Source organism: Corvus cornix, chromosome 3 (genome assembly GCF_000738735.6).
Source record: "Corvus cornix cornix isolate S_Up_H32 chromosome 3, ASM73873v5, whole genome shotgun sequence".
Lineage (NCBI taxonomy): Eukaryota > Metazoa > Chordata > Aves > Passeriformes > Corvidae > Corvus > Corvus cornix.
This window is the reverse complement of record NC_047056.1, coordinates 90,032,490-90,049,319: the sequence shown is the minus strand read 5'-3', so window position 1 is coordinate 90,049,319 and position 16,830 is coordinate 90,032,490. Positions and strand designations below refer to the sequence as shown.

Below are 16,830 nucleotides of genomic sequence, written 5' to 3'. Positions count from 1 at the left end.
CATGCAAAGTGAGACGTTCAGTACAGTTTCGACTATTTTCAGTCTGGTCACTGGGCTGTGAGGCAAGAGCTTAGGGCGGCGCTGGCTGACACGGCAGCCACTTCCGAAGAATCCAGCTCCCACCGAAAGAAACATTAAAATATGGGGAAAACCCAACTATATCTGAAATACTTTTTTTTTTTTTTTTCAGGGGGATTTATTGCAGCTCAAAACCAGCCTATCAGGACAAAGATTCCAGTTTGGGACATTTACGTCTTTTAAATACAGTTCAACACTTTGCACATACACTTCTAGATCATATTCACGGAGGTGAAGGGTTGGGAGACTCACAGGTAACTTGCCAACAGCACAGGAGGAGCTGCCATGACCAAGCAGCTCCACTCCAGTAGAAGCCATTGCCCTAATGACCTGAGCTGCTTGTGTCACAGCAGCCATCAGTTATAGCGGCAATTCAAACCTCAGTTTAAGGACAGCATATGGCACTTAGTGCTAAAACTTAACCCGGTGCATTCACTACAATCAGCTTGAGCTTTCCACATTAAGCAGAAAGCAGGATATACTGTATGCGAGAAATACAAATATACCACACCTCATGTTTATTGATTTACTTGATAAACAGTCAGCTACATACCAAAACACTAGGGTCATGCAAGACAAATTCTCTTCCTCCTCTCTGGTGAGCAGCCATATAACATTACAATAATGCCAAACAAATAATCACCTCTGGATTCTCTAGCAGAGAATACACTCTAATGGTAAAGATGCAAGAAGAATCTTAGATGCTTTTGATAAACGGTCCTATCATCCATGGTTATTTTCACCCACAACAACCAAAACCAGATAGATCCTTGCTGAATCCACAAAGTGCTGCATGATTTTTTTGGGGAAGTGTATAACTGAAATTGGTCTGTATTTGCTCAACAGCAAAATTATTTTAACAGTTAAAAAATAATTTACCATTTTTCACTGTTTCTGCTGAAGACCTTTGTATGATGGATAAGTCACTTTCAAAATGCAACCCTTAAAAAAATTTTAATAGTTGCTTATATTACCTTTGCTTTTCAATACAGACCTTAACTGTAGTAAATCCCATGGAAGATTTTAGTATCTTATTCTAGGGTTAGTAAACAGCGCATGGGATATGCAACACTTAGCTCAAAAAGAAACTTCAAGAGAAACTTCTGATTATGCTTTCAACATTATTTGCCTTCAAAGAAAAAATCAGAGGACAGACACCCTCTACACAACTAACAAGACACGTAGATGTGGCATTTAGGGACATGGTTAACGGTGGACCTGGCAGTGTTAACATTGGACTTGATGTTCTTAAAGGTCTTTTCCAACCTAAACAATTCTGTGGTTCTATAACATAAGCCAATTAAAATCTTAGTTCAAGCTCATTGGCAGGAATACTCAGGCTACCTAAAAATTCCCATAAAGTCCAATTAGAAGGCAACCTCTAACAACTATATCTACTTTTATTCCAAAAATAAAAGCAGAAATCAAATGAACCACATACTCATGAAAGCTGTAAAAGCGCCATGTTGGTTTTACTAAGAAGAATGACTTTTAATGACAGTAAAAAGAAATTTTTGTGGAAAAAGTTTCAGAAAGTAAAATAATTAAACTTTGGGTTCTTTCTCTATTTCAGAGAGAAACTAGCTGCAAATGCTTCTCCAACTGCAAACATTCTAGCACTGCAGCTTACTCAAACCCAGAGTGTTCAGTTCAGTCCATTTGCACAATTCGTTTTTGTTTTGCTTTTGAAGAATGGTGGCAGATTCACCACACCTTAACAAACCTAATTTACTGGAATTTCCTTTCAGGACTAATCTACACATTGCATACAGTCTTTGGGGTAAAAACTGTCTTACAAAGCCAAATTAATTAGTAATTTTCTGTGTGTGTTTTATATTCATTGACATAAATTCTTCATTTGATTATACTCTTCCTGAAGTGAAGTAAGAGTCATGGCTCTACTTTGAAATGAACTGCTCTGAAGATTTTCATTTACTGAAAGCAAATTTTGTAACTGCATTGTAAATAAATATAGTTTAACAGTGACGGCAACTACTTTCAATTTAACACTATGTACTGACTGGAATAAGTACATCACAAAGAAGAAGTATAAATAAGTATGCATATGTTTTTTAAATATCTATATATAATACAACTCAAAGCCAGTTTATTTTTAAAAAAACATTATGTGTTTTAATGTCATGCCAAGAAGATGCACACAGCTCTAGCTCTTTGTACATAAAAATTGGTTAAACCACAAAAACCACCTCTGGCCCATTACATGAGCTCCTTCCCTGAAGAGAGTGAAGATTTCATGTTAATACATCTGCACTAAAGAACAACTCTTTTGCTTTACTCTTGAGGAATTGAAGTTGACTATAGTTGACCACAGGAGCTAAAGACATAAGGAGCCGGACAGTGGTTTTGTGGCCACAGCTACATTTTCAGGTCATGTTTGTGTACGTGCACAAACAGGTGAGCAAACACAAACACACCACAAGTGGAGCAGGATCTGTGGGAGCCAGTCTCCCTACAGTTTGCTGCCTCAGGTAGAACTGCTCTCTGGAAGGGCAAAGAGTATAAACAGATAGATTACTTACTGTAATTTTGATATGCCCCAGTAGCACTGACACCAAATATTAGGAGAGTCGATCCCTATCCTGCTGCTATCAGTATCCCTTCACTAACTACACTATCACTTAGTAAAATTTCCCATTCTGGTCTCCCCATTTCCTTTCTTCAAAGGCTCCTCACTCTGCTGTTTTATTTCTGCACTTACTTTTCACTTATTTAAACAGCCCCTTCACTTTTTCATCATTCTTCACCTCCTGTTTAATGGCATTGTGGTTTTAATCATAAGCAAAAGCATGGCCTAAAATAGTTGCTTCAAGCAAAACACATTTCTAAGCTTATAAATATCTAATATAAATAAAATCCCAGAGTAGACTTCTAGATATAAACATGCTGCTATCACTGTTCTCATTCAAGTCTCTCCAGGGTTTTTTGGCCCTTCTTACCACATAAGCTCTTGTGTTTCAGGGACACTCTAACCCCACAGGTCTGCGCAGGTCTGTCACTCCCAAACTGCTCAACTGCTGTGTTGTGTCCAATGCCCTGATTAACTACAACACTAAGACAACACACAGGGAACTGGATTCTCCTAGCATCTGCTCATCAGATTCTAACACTCCAGAAGCATTTTTCTTTATAATAAAATACATATTTATATATATACAATTCTTTGTATAAAATATGTATTAAGTAAGACCTGAAGCTGCACCTAATGTTTGAAAATGTAAGAAATGTGGTGACATCAGAAATCCCAAACTGGCTACAACTGAAGTCCTGTACTGTGGCCAGTGTAAGCAAGAGCATTCACAGCAGGAGCTGTTGCTATTTTCCAATATCCTAAGTGTTTTACTAATCATATACAAAGAAAAGCCATTTGTTTCTCTTTTAAATTGAGATAGACTTGTTAGCATAGACTGGCATACAAATTTAATCCTCCCAGTCTAATGGAATATCCTCATAATGTAACTATTTGTTCAAGATTTTTGTCTCTATTTATGCATTCTCAAAGAGCATCAAAGCTCACAGTAACTTCCATTTGAAATTCCCAGATGAAAGCTTTCTGGTTTAATTTTCCTTTCTAAAATGGCTTAAACAAGCAAAATGCACCCTCTGTTGGGCCAGCCATGTAATGACTCTTTTCTGAGGTCATCAAGTTTTTAACAGTATGGCTTATCAAATCTTGCTATGAAGGTTTGGCTTTATCACTAAGTGTCAACCAATGCACAAGTCATACAAACATTTGAAGCAGTATTATACTGGAATGAAACCAAAGCAGTGCAGAATATTAAGTGCTACTATATAGCCATTAGGAGATTTATGATCTTTTTCAAACACTACTTACATCTATAAATCTTTCTGGTGAGCACTGGAAATTCATTTATTGTAACCTAAACCAAGCAGATACCTGTACTTATTTCAGCAGCAAAGCTCAATTAACACTCGCTATCACTGAAATGCATTTTTTGGAGCTGCACATGGATTGCTAGCTGGCATATTAAAAAAAGCTACACACAGAAGCTCTGGAGTGCATTTTGGATAACTATTGCTACAGAGAACTCCAAATATAATAGGGGGATTATTTTGCCTGTTTTCTTTTTATTAGGATGTTTCTAGGTAAGGGTGGAATTCGGTGAGGTAAAACTGGCCAGTGTATCAGAAAATGGCAAAAGGTAACATCTTAAACCTAAGTATGCTGAAGTCTACATCAAGGTGAAAAAAAAAAAATAAACTACTCAGATGAGCAAAGTGAATGTGGGCTGGTATGTGAACACTGGAATCTAAAATTCACACCACTGTGAAGACGGAACTTGTGCAATACATGGACATCAAATGGAGACAATATGCAGTTTCTCAAAAACGGAAAGGCAGATGGATTACAGAATCAAGAGAGTGAAGAGAGGTGAAGAGGGAATTGGGGCGCAGGAACCAGGAGATGAGATGCAAAATTCCCAATGTCTGCCAAGCTGTAGCAAAGGAAATCTTCTCTAGAGCATTTAAAACAGATAAAAAGAATACAGACAGAACAGTCTGCTGTGAAACAAGACTCCTCTAAGATCTGCACTTAACCAGTCCCTTTCACTATGACATACAATAAAATGGCATTGTGGTAAAATATTTTATAATAGTAAGAAAGCAATCTTCCTACCTTGAATGTATTCAGCTGCTGATTAATAGCCTCTGTTTCCATTCCAACAGGACCTTGTGACTCTTCATGTTCTTCAGCTCTCCCAAGCAGAGTGGAAAATTCTTTTAGCTTACTGTAAAACTCCTCAACACGGCAAATAGTACCATCCACTTGATCTTCCCTGGCTTTTGCTCTGTCTAGTAGCTTGTTGCACTGTTTATTCAGAGCTTCCAAGTCTCTCTTTATACCAACAAGATCAGGAGAAGCTTCAGCTTCTGTGGCTAGCATAATTTTACAATTTTTATTAGCATTTTCATTATTCATTATAAGATCCTCCAACTTTTTCATGAAATGTTTTATGTCCTCTCTCTGTGATTGCAGTACATTGACATCTCTCCCCACTGGAGCCATGCTATCAAGCTCATCATCAAACTCTGCAAACTGAGAGAACATCTCTCGGATGCTGTTTTGGAAATGGCCAATTCCCTGAAGTTTGGTCTCTAGGAAGGAGCACCTATCCTCAACTTGCTGCTTCACTGCAGTGTATTCTTGCTCCAAAGATTCAGCTTGGAGCAAAAGGTCAGAAACACCTGCTGAATCAGAAGCTTCTACCACCAGGTCTTGGGCAAGCTTTTTTGCTAAATCGACATGAGGCTTTAAAGCTTGCAAAGCTTTCTGCTGGGCCTGCATCATTGTCAGGTGTTTGTTACTGAATGACTGCGGTCCAAGTGAGTCATGAGCTTCCAGATGCTCTTTGGCACTTCTAAGCTGTCTTTCAGTTTCCCTGGATGAATCCTGAAACTCTTTCAGTCTTTGTGCCATATTTTCCAAACAGTCTCTCTTCTTATGTAACTCTTCTGTAACCACTTTCACATTCTGATTCAGCTTCTTAGTTTCTTCTTCAACAATTTCTTTATCTGTTTGACTTGCGTTGAGCAAACTTTCAGCAGAATTATTTAATAGTTCCACCATCCCATGGTGTTTATCCAGGTCCTTCTGCCATGCCCTCACCTGAACAATAGAATCCTCTATTTCAACAGGGTTTATGCCAACTTTTAATTCATACAGGTTACTTTGGCACTTCTCTATCCATGGCTGCAGATTTTCTACATGCTGCTTGTATTTGAGGGCTTTCTCCAGACAATCTGCTAATTTATCTTCCCTTTCTTTTACCTGTTTATTCATTTCTTCCCAGTTATTTTTGAGTATGGCAATTTGGGATTGTAATTCTGTTTTGTCAGCTCCTTGAGTCTTCTGTAAAATACTTTCTCCTTCTGCAACAATTCTTTCATATGAACTAATCTGACTGCTCATTGTCTTAGTAAAATCTTTCTGTTCTTCAATTAGTGATTGCAAGACATCAAGTTTGGCTGACACAGGACGAGCCTGGTTCAGCTCTTCTTTCTTTTTGCTTATCCAGGCCTGAAAGTCCTTAGACATTTGCTGGAACTGATGAGAAGTAGCATATGCTGACTGAAGCTGCTGAACATGGTTATCTACAAAGGAGAAGGCAGCACACAGGTTCGTTATCAGAACTTGCTAGTATTCAGTGAAAAAATAATAACGAATATTGATTCTATTATGCATGATCATTAATTTAAAGAAAGCCAGTCCTTGGTATGTGGTGTTTGACTGGAAGACAACCAAGTTTCTTGCAAGGGGCAGACTCATTCCTGAAATACAGCAGAGCACTGAAGGTAGTAGGACATGAATCAAATGAGGTGAGCTTATCCAGTCTGTGTCAGACATGGATCCCATTTGGGCAGATTCTGGCAGTAAAAAACACACAATTGTGCTCCATGGTACTATGAAGTGTAAGCACAGGGAATGTTAAGTGGTATAACCTTGTAGAGTCTAAATCATGGCCTACAGGCAATACATGTTCCTAGGGAGATTCTTTGAAGTTCCTTGTGACCAGAGGAAATTAAAAACCTAAAACAGAGGCTGCTAGGGAGAACAAAGTACAATATCACTTGCATTGTATTACTTGCTCAGTTCTGCTGTTCACAAGGCGAGGAAAGGCTGCAGACTACCAGCCTCCTTCTGTCACAGACAGTTTTATACAATTACCATTGTGTTTCACTAAGCCATTAACTGGTGTTTGCCTAGAAATTATCATTTTGGCTTCTACTCGGCCCCTATGAAGTTGGTTAGATCAGTGAACAGCATCCTCTATTGGTATTCTAATTCAGTGAATATGTACCTGAAGAAGACATGACAAAAGCAGCCTTTCTATTTTACTCCAAATTCTCTCTCAAACTATCCACTAGCGATCCCAAGCATTGTTCTTACCTTTTCAAGGTATGGGGATTCTTCTAAATTCTAATGTACAGCTGCTTGGGAGTTGGACTGGATAGAGAGCTGGCACCAGGCTCAGCTCACTTAACACCTCTATCACAAAGTTTTGCCTTATTTTATGCCTTAGTTACTGTTTTCTTTAAATAAATACTGACCTGATTTTTGCTCAATATCCTTAAATGATTTTAAGATGCCATCTAACTGTCTTGTAAGTTCTGCTTTCAAATACTCTTCCCCAACCAGTGTTGACAGCTCTTCACAAAGAGCTTGTGCTGCATTTATATTCTTCATTTCCTGTTCTATTTCCTCCTTCATTTCTTTAGCAATTTCCAGCTGTTGTTTCACAGCATCAGGTTGTGTACTCACAGCCAGGCTGCTGCTTAGTTTACTATCCAAGGCACTTAGCTTATCAGACAGACTTCTGAGTAAACTTTGATACTCTATGCTTTTCACAATGGCTAGGTCAATTCGGTCACATCTCTTCTTCAGTTGGCTGGTTAGACTGTCCCACTTTTGTGCCACAGCTGCCAGTTGCTCTTTTACAATTTCATGTGAGGGTGGATGTTCACCAGGTCTCTCCAGAATCCCTTCCCCAGCCATAGTCAACTGCTCATATTGTGGCTTTCTGGTGTCAAACTCTTTGAGCAGAATCTAGGAAAAAAAGGTAATTTTAAAAAGAATTTACTTCAGGAAAAAAAGAAGTGCTTCTGACACAAAATCATGTAGAATTTGTTGTAGCTAAGCTCTCTTATTGAGTGTATCCAAGTTTAAAAGCCAGTGAAATAAATGTGCCTTCTTCATAAACTGTGTTGTTTCCAAGTATTTACATCAAAGAAAGAGGAAAAAATTAGGTAAATTTACACATCATCTAATGGAAATTCAACCAGGAGATACAAGTTAACAATGAATTCTGTTAACACTACAGTAATTAAGTAACGACACCAAGCAAAATAAGTGCTGTTCAGTTTCCAGCAATGTCTTCTTTCCTAGACAGTTTTGATATTTGTCTTAAGATAGAACTTCAAAAAAGGTGTATTCTGACATAATATTGCAATGTATTATTATAGAACAGAGACTATTTGGCTAATTCACAAAATGACTGAATGTGAAGTGTAAGACCTTTAAAGTTTATATCACTGGTTCTCAGGGGTTTTTTTGACAGTTAAGTCTCAGTGCTTGCAAAAGAAGAGACAAATATAATGGTTTTACTTTAGAGAACATTCCAAACTTTTTAAGTCAATTAGGTTGAATTTTTAAGGACTGTTAAGTGATATTTGATAGTTTTACGCCATCTGTCTAGACTTCTGAAGCACTTCCAAACCAATATTGAGTCATAGTATTTCACATAGTATTGGAACACAGTTCATGTTTTAAACACTTCATTTTAAACAATACTGATATTAAAGCTTTAATAACTCTTTTTTCAAAACCAAATAATTTCCCATCAGTTTAGAATAACTGGCAGCAATAGAAATGTTTGAAATTAAATTTTCTACCTTCCGCAACCTCATCTGATTCCACATTTGTTTCTTTTGTCTGAAGTTTGCTGTGTTGCTGTCAATAAATTACTCCATTTTTTCATTATACTTTTTCTTCTGTCTTTGACACCCTTGGCCCCATATCCATCCACAGTAATGCATTTCACTTGCCTTCATATTTTTGTTAGCTACTGGCACAGTCAAGGGAATAAAATCTCAAAAAGAGAGTTCTAACTACAGACTGTATATGAGGAATGACAGTAAAATGTCACATTAATAAAAATCAAAGGGACATTACATTCCATTACAGAGAAACCACAAACAAAAAGATATATCAGAGGATCAATGTCTCCTCCACATTTTTCTTTACCTGTTCTGATCTCTTTTCACTCTTATGATAATTTTTTCTTGTAATTATTGTAGTTAAGTACTACGTAAGCTGATACCCAAAGATAAATAAATCTAATGGCTTATACTAACCATGCTCTACTCTAGATGCAAAATAGTACTTTGCTAATAGCAAAAAGGCAGAAGAAACTTAAATCAATAATGTGTGTTGGCACTACTCACCTGAACCTGTTGCTTTTGTGTATTCAGCATATTAGGATCAATTGATAATGGTCCCAGCACACTGACCATTAGCTCCTTTTCCACAAGCCAGTGCTTTAGCTGAGCTTCTGCTGTCTGGAACTGGGTCAGGTAATTTGAAGACTCCTCCAGTTTTTGTTGTCTCTCAGACGTAACTTGATTGAGCTCTTTCCATTTGGAATCTAACAATGATAATGTTAGCATATTGCATGCATGTTCTAGCAGATGGATTGTGAGACAGCAGACTATATATGAAACACAAACAGAGCTCTCTCATAAGGCTTCTTGCTGATTAACTCCAGATGCCTTATTGCAGTGACTTTGCAAATAACATCTTTTAAAAGTCAGACCCACATACACTTGGATGACAGTCAGCCACGTGTGGAATTTTTAGAGTGATGAATATACAACATCTAATAAAATTGGATAAGAATATTACTAAATGAAATACCCCCAAATTTAGGCCTTGGTCTCAAACGACATAGAAGGCAAAGAGTTGTACTCAGTTATAACTCAGGTGCCTCATTTAGATAGATAAATCTTCCTGCTTATTCAGTAAAAAAGCCCCATATATTTTCAAGGGTGTTCAGAAGCCTGAAATCAGGCTTCAACTCTGAACAGCCCTCTGAAAAAGCCTAACTCTTTCAAATGTCTGTATCATTCATCTAAAACCATTCATCTAAAACATCTGAACCACATACCTAATGATGGGCAATGAGAATACTTCTGCACATAAGTATTTCAAAAGCACTGGGTAAGCTTAGATTCACATCTATGCCAGTCTGTGGTCTTTTCCACTAGGGCAAGTGGCTTCCAGAGCAGCCTTTGAGTCCTAATCTTGTAACCTCCCCCTTCCCCTCTGTGATACTGTCAGTGCTTGCTCAGTCAGCTCTGGTATTTTGCTAACTCTCCCTGTTCCTGATTTTCATCCCAATTTTTTACAGTGCTTTTTGCTGCTTTACAGTCCTCTGCTAATTTTGTATGAATCCCCTCTCAACACTACTAAAGGTCTGTTGGACACCTTACCTGCTACTTAAACTTTTCAGAGTTTCACTTACAAGAAGGACAGACTGGAAAAACTCTCAGATTCAAAATTACTCTTGGTGGAGCGATGGAAATGCCTATCACTATGAAAGAAGACTGACATACAATGCTATTGACCTATAATTTATTTAAAATATGAGTAACGTAAAAATTTTTTTAAAGCTCATGACAATTAGGCACTTCAATGTCTCAAAATCTATTGATTAAACATGGTCATTTTCTTTTTTTTCATTAGCCTTTTTTCTTTTTCTTTTTGGCAAAATTTATACAATCAATTTTAGAAAACAGCAAAAAACTAGCAACCCACAGAGTGCCAAAAGCCACTAGTACATGGGGAAAAAAATCATGCAGAAGAGCACTAGAAACAACTCAAACCATTCTTTACATGAAATTAGAATCAGCTTAATTTGTTATATCTTGTAAGAACAAAATATATATCTGGAGCAGTAACTGGACAGTCAAGTTTTAGCTGCACACCATTTGAATACGATAAAGCCTCTCAAACAGAGAGTCAAGCCTCTGCACTAATACAAATTCAAAGGCCATGGACATCACTGGAATTACTTCAGATCTGCACTCTTGCAAAGGGAGTTATTTCCACAGAATTTAAGATATAAGAGGAAACAAGGTATTAAAAATACTAGTTATTGCTAATAAATTAAAAAACTCATAATAAAACAACTTCCCAATCAGTCTGAGCTATAATACAGCTTTATAGAAGTACCTATTTTATCCAATGTTTGTCTCCACTTAGGCGCCTCAGGAGAGTCAGGGTTCTTTTCCAACAGCTCTGTAACTTTGTCCTTTAGTTCCTGCACTTTATTTGCACTTTGCTTTAATTCAGTTTCAAAAAGCTGAAAATTTAGGTGATAAAATAAATAAGTAAGAGAATAAAGAAGAATGGTAAAGTTTGCAGTCCATAATACTGAGGTGCCAAACATGAAGATAAAAAATAAATATTTAGCCTGTATATACTACTTTCCTGCTACGAATCTCAAAACATGTTGTAGTGACATAATTTGTTAATCAATTTTTTTTGGAAGCGAGAACCTGAGAGATATAAACTATATTAATAATTATTGCTTAATTTGAACAAGTGACAGAACTATTCAAATAAATAAGATTTACTAGGTCCCATCATATTCACATATACTTGGAACCTATTTGTGTACAGAAGACAAACTGACTAATGCAAAGTACAGTTCACAGCAGAAATAACCTAGCTAGCACTGACAGAGGAGTATGGTGTGGCCTCATTTACCTCAGTAGAAGTAAATGAATAATAAAAATAAAAATAAATAATCTGCTATTACAGATTATTTCATGTAGATCCCCTAAACCCATAGTTTAAAGAGAATCAGGGTTTTAAATACAGACCTAACAGAAGACTGAGATACCCCAGAAAATCCTAATTAATGCTGTTCTTGCAGACAGAAGTGAACATATCTTACATGCCTGGCAAAGGGCTCTTATAAGAATGTTCTTAAGTAATGAAGCTTGCCTCACAGAGCTGCTTTTTAATTATCCAAACCCCACAAAAATAAACACTGAACAAACTCTACCTGATTTAGAACTTCTAGTAAAAGTTCCAAAGCATCAGATGACTCTTGCCTGAGCACTCACTCAGTTTTCCAACTATTTGTGAATACTTTTCTATTACTACACTGCAGGTTAGATGATCATGTTTGCTTTGTACATTCTCTGTTAAGAAATAAAGAGCTGGTTTTCTTTCACACTTAGGCTGAATTTTAGGATTGAATGTTATCCAACTGAGGAAGTTGGTAGCTGGTCAGGTTAATTTTTAAGGGTGACCAGTCAAATATAAAAGACACTCAGTTAAATCAAATTCTGTCTTTGTTTATAGACAATCACAAGCAAGAAAAGAATTTTCCCTATCCATTACATTTCCCTTTATAGATGAACCTTACATGTGTAAATATTGTCCTTCATTGCTAGGGAAGCATATGTGTCCAATGCTGAAACAGGACAGAAGCTTACTGCTGATTCAGTGGTTTTCTCATATCAATTATAAAGGGGAAAGGAGACTGTTGTGCAGCTATATAACTTAACAAGCATGACAGGGCTGCTGAAGAGAAACACTGCCTTGGAAGAGACATAAGCTGCTGCAGCTGCAGAGACCGGGAGGTCTGTGAAGCGTCAGTGAACCAGCAGCTGCAGAAACAGCTTTTGGACACATACAGCCCTTCAGATACTACAAGTAATCTATTATATACCTCTAAACCACTAAGATCAAAGAAGTTTATTGCATAATCAGTATAGCCTCACCTTTTCAAACTGTCCAACGAAATTATTATTTTCTGACCTGCAAAACTCATTCTCCCTGACACAGTGCTCCTTTATTCCACTGACACAGTTTGCCAGATTTGCTCTAAGCCTGACTAATATGCTTAGTAGGATCATTTAAATACTCTCTGCAATATTAATCTAGGCTGAGATATCAGTTATTTCATAGCATCTGCCTAATAAATACAAGAAAAAGTATTTCTTTGAAGGCACGAAGTACCTTATGTTGCTCAACTTGGGCTTTAACTGCTTCACTATCTGTTGGAGCAGCTTCCCAATCTGATGCAGTTTTGTCCATTTTTTGCAACCAGTGCATCATTGAGGCTGATTCTTCCTGAATATTTTGCATTTTTGAAAGCATACTTTCTAGTTCTGAAATCTTTTCATTCAATAAAACTCCCAAATCTTCATAGCTGTGATTTACATTAGACATAGCTTGTTGAACAGTTGTCAGTTCTGCAAAGAGAGGTGCACAAAGACTGTTAGAAGTTCCAAGCCCTTGAAACAATACTGCATGGATTCTAATCAGAGTTACACCAGCTAATAGCTCCCCAAATAAGAAGTCACTGAATATGTTAGAGTTATTTCCAATCCCCTCTAAATGTGGCAACACTACCTCTGAATGAGTTAAGTTCCTATTATCAAGAGCTTCTTATTTCACAGAAATCATTATTTCAATACATACAAGTGCACAAACACATTTCAATCTTTCTACCCATTGCTGTTTCAATATTTTAAGTAACAGTTCCATGACCAAAACTTTCATATACTGGGCTACATTTCAGCTACTATAAAGTCCTTATATAAAAGTTCCTTTGTTTCTACAAAAGAGTTGGTCACAGTGACACAAATGTATATAAAAAGGGTGTTTTGTATACATATATTTGTATATATGCATGTCGTGAATGCTGAGGGGTGTCAAAGTTTCAAAGTTCATAGGAAGGTATTTCTCAAAAGTCACATATTACAGGAAAATAGCCATCCCTGTATACAGTTATAAAAGTATATATTGATTCAGAAATCAGATTTCTGAATCGGAATTCAGATTCAGAAATCTCAGATGAGATTGGGAGGTATTGTAATAAGTACTTATAATGTCATGCCCTAGTCAATGTAGTTGTCTTACGTGATGGTGATGTGAAATTTCAGTCTAATAATGACTGCCACAAGCAGATTTATGTACAACATCTAAAAAATACTTCCATATTTAACAGCAATTGACAAGCAACATTTCTTTATCACATGCTGAAATTTTTACTGACCTTTATTTTTCAAGAAATCCTGAGTTCCTGGAGCTCCTCCTTCACCATTTAATATTGTACCACCTGTCAAAAGAGATCAAAAGAGATGAAGCCTCTTGCTTATCTGGGCCTTTTCCCACCAAAATCCCAGCATTGCATTTCCTCTTCAAAACAGCATGATCCATAGCTGTCATTACAACATCCAGAATGAAGCTCCAGCCAGCCAGTACCATAAGTGGTATCACATAGGCCAAGCAGCTGGATGTGTAGATGAATGCACTTAGAAGTGTGCACATATATAGGATGTATAAGCAGTCCTACTGCTCACAGTGCTGTATTAAATAACTGACCAGGGCCAAAGGTTGATGCCCTAGCTATGAGGCCTATTCACAACCACATTGCTAACATCACTTCCTTCCTCTCCCCAAAAGGACCCTGCTACTGAGAGCACAGTTTTACCCACCCATGATGGGTATAGCCTGGGAGAGGACTAGCTGGCAAATGCTGCAACTGAGGAGAGCACTAAACATTAAACAGCAAAGAGGCCCAGAGTGGTCATTGCAGACACCATAACCAAAGGCACTGCTTACTTGGTACCTTTACCCACCAGGGAAGTGGTTGAGATACCATTCCTGGAGGTATTTAAAAAACATGTATACATGCTGCTTGGGGACACAGTTTAGTGCTGAACTTGGCAGTGCTGGTTAATGTTTGGACCTAATGATCTTAAGGGTCTTTTATAACTTAAAATGATTCTATGGTTTATCAGCACTGTAACTCTGCACAGACAGCTCTCAATACCAACTGGATTGATCCCTATCTTGTTATAACCAAGACTCAAACATGTGCTCCATGATAGGAATTGCAACGTGGCACTCTTATTGTTATGCCTGAAGTCCTTACTGTCACTCAGAGGCAGCCACTCACTGAGGCAGCCCTACTAATTAAACATAATATCAGAGCCTCTGAAACCAGAGCTAATGGGCTTTGTAAAATGGAGTCAGACCAAAGAGCAGGGCCACATGATCACACTGCAGAGAACTGCAAGGAGACTCACTTCCCGCTCTCCTGCACATATGTATTCCCAGATGAGCAATTAACAGAGGAAGATTAATGGTTGCCTTGGAAAAGGCTATGCATCCACCCCCTGGTACCAGCTGGACAGTGAGGACCACATTAGTGGCAGCTGGAGGATGGCAAGAGAAAACAAACCAGATAAGAGACGTCACAGGCTCCAGCCAGGGTCTTGTAGATCTTCACGCTCTATTAGCTGGACTCTGGTATTTATAACAGTGATAAAGTGATACACAGTACAGCTCTTGTCAAGGAGGGCAAATGTTCTGGTCTGGAGGATTATAGCTGCTCTTATGTGATAGCTATTTAACTATTTTTTTTATCTGGATGCATAGGAGTAGAAAAAGAGGCAGGGGAATGAGCCCAAATAGAAGATTCCAAAATGTTCTTTAAATATTTTTATTTAAAGTTAAAAAAAACAAAACAAAACAAAAAAACCCAAAACAAACAAACAAAAAAAAAACCACCAAAACCAGAGGCAGCTATTACAAAGAGATACAAGAAAGAAAGTGTTCTACTTTTGCCCAAGAGATATCCTGTGTCAGTCCCCAGCCTCCCAGATATTTGCAGATGACCAGTGAAGGCCAACACACTTGAATTTATTTCCAGATCTAGTCAGTTCAAGAATTGACTGAAAATGTGCTTATGGCCATTGAAACGCCCAACATCCTTGAACTATGCCTGGAATGATACTTGGCAGAATTACTGGTTTCTTTAAAACAAACTAATATTTAACACTAGAGTAAAAAAAAAATCATGGAAATAGACTTGCTATCTTTAAATTATGATTACCAGTAAAATAGAATTTAGCTGAATGTCCAGACAGAAAACACATTTTGGCCCAGGAAAATCATGCTGGGATACAAAGCTGATTCCCTTCTGTGCCGTTGTTTCAACTAAAACACTGACTAATACTAATTACGATATCTTATTAGGATGAGTAGGTTTATCTAGGCTCACTTTTTATATAAACCATCTCCTCATTACCCTTCTAACAAAAACTCCACGACTCCGCAAACCTTTCTGTGTTTGCTTGGCGTCACAGAATAGCCTTCTGGCCATTACACGGGTATCTCTGTGCAGGTACATCAGTGTTTGCAAAACAAGGCTTGTATTTCTCCTGCTGGCAGAAGCCTTGATGGATATGTGAAGCACCGAACAGTGATCAGAATAAGTCAATTTCTCATTATCAGAAGCTTTCTGGGATGAGGTGAAGGCAACTGTGATACTGTCATTTTATGTACTATCTGGGAATTACATAACAGCTCTAGGACATGTAAATCATTTACATCAGTGCACTTTTACATTATTTTGGCAGAGTAAAACAATGAGAATGTGTGCTGAATTACTACAGCAGCTAGACAGTTTAAATGAGAATCACAGCAAACAATGGTCAGAAGAGACATGGCTAAATGTTTTCTCACAAGCCATAATATTCAGAATGCTAATCCAAGGGTGAAATAATTTAAATTTTTGTCTTAAAGGTTTTTAAAATTCCTGAAATGTTAGGCTTACCTAATTATACGAAAGCATACCTGATTTGGCAACTGCTCTCAGTTTGGCAGGAGAAGTCACAGCAGTGATTAGATTACACAGCAAAGTTCCTCTGCTATTCATTTTCTGCAGTTCAGGTGCCTTTAATGTCCATTCATCTTTTAAATTCTGGTTAAGAAAGATAGTCATTTGTTCATTACAAAACTGACTTCAGACTTAAGAGATTTAGTGTAGTACAGAAAGGAACAACTTTGCTATTTGGGAATCTGCTGCAAACCACACAAAGCAAATGGGAATGTAAATGCAGACTGCAAGCCCCCCAGTCCCAATTACTGTGACTGCTTACACCTTAGGTCTGTATTTCAATATTAGTAATAGATGCCTTATTTCCTTCAGCCAGATTTCACTTCTCTTGCAATGGCTTACCAATGTATCTTCCAAAGGTTTCTTTAACTCCTCTGTATTCAGAGAGGGCTGTGCTGCTGGAATTCGTTCTGTTGTCTCTTTTATCCATTTCTTTAATGATTCTACAAGGAGCTCAAAAGTATCCATTTCTTTCTGACAAGATGATACATCCTCTTCTCTAAACAATTAA

At 37.5% G+C, this 16,830-nt stretch overlaps 1 protein-coding gene across 15 annotated transcripts in view; it reads right to left on the bottom strand.

Moving 5' to 3' along the window:
• The window catches only part of DST (dystonin), a 292,238-nt gene that overhangs the window by 72,260 nt on the left and 203,148 nt on the right, over positions 1-16,830 (bottom strand). For all 15 annotated transcript variants that reach the window (XM_039568018.1, XM_039568020.1, XM_039568033.1 and 12 more), the window contains 8 exons: positions 16,662-16,818; positions 16,277-16,403; positions 13,689-13,751; positions 12,647-12,882; positions 10,847-10,976; positions 9,061-9,260; positions 7,168-7,663; positions 4,736-6,210 (listed from right to left, as the gene is read on the bottom strand). In XM_039568018.1, the coding sequence (XP_039423952.1) occupies positions 4,736-6,210; positions 7,168-7,663; positions 9,061-9,260; positions 10,847-10,976; positions 12,647-12,882; positions 13,689-13,751; positions 16,277-16,403; positions 16,662-16,818 (2,884 nt within the window). The remainder of the gene's footprint in view (positions 1-4,735; positions 6,211-7,167; positions 7,664-9,060; positions 9,261-10,846; positions 10,977-12,646; positions 12,883-13,688; positions 13,752-16,276; positions 16,404-16,661; positions 16,819-16,830) is intronic.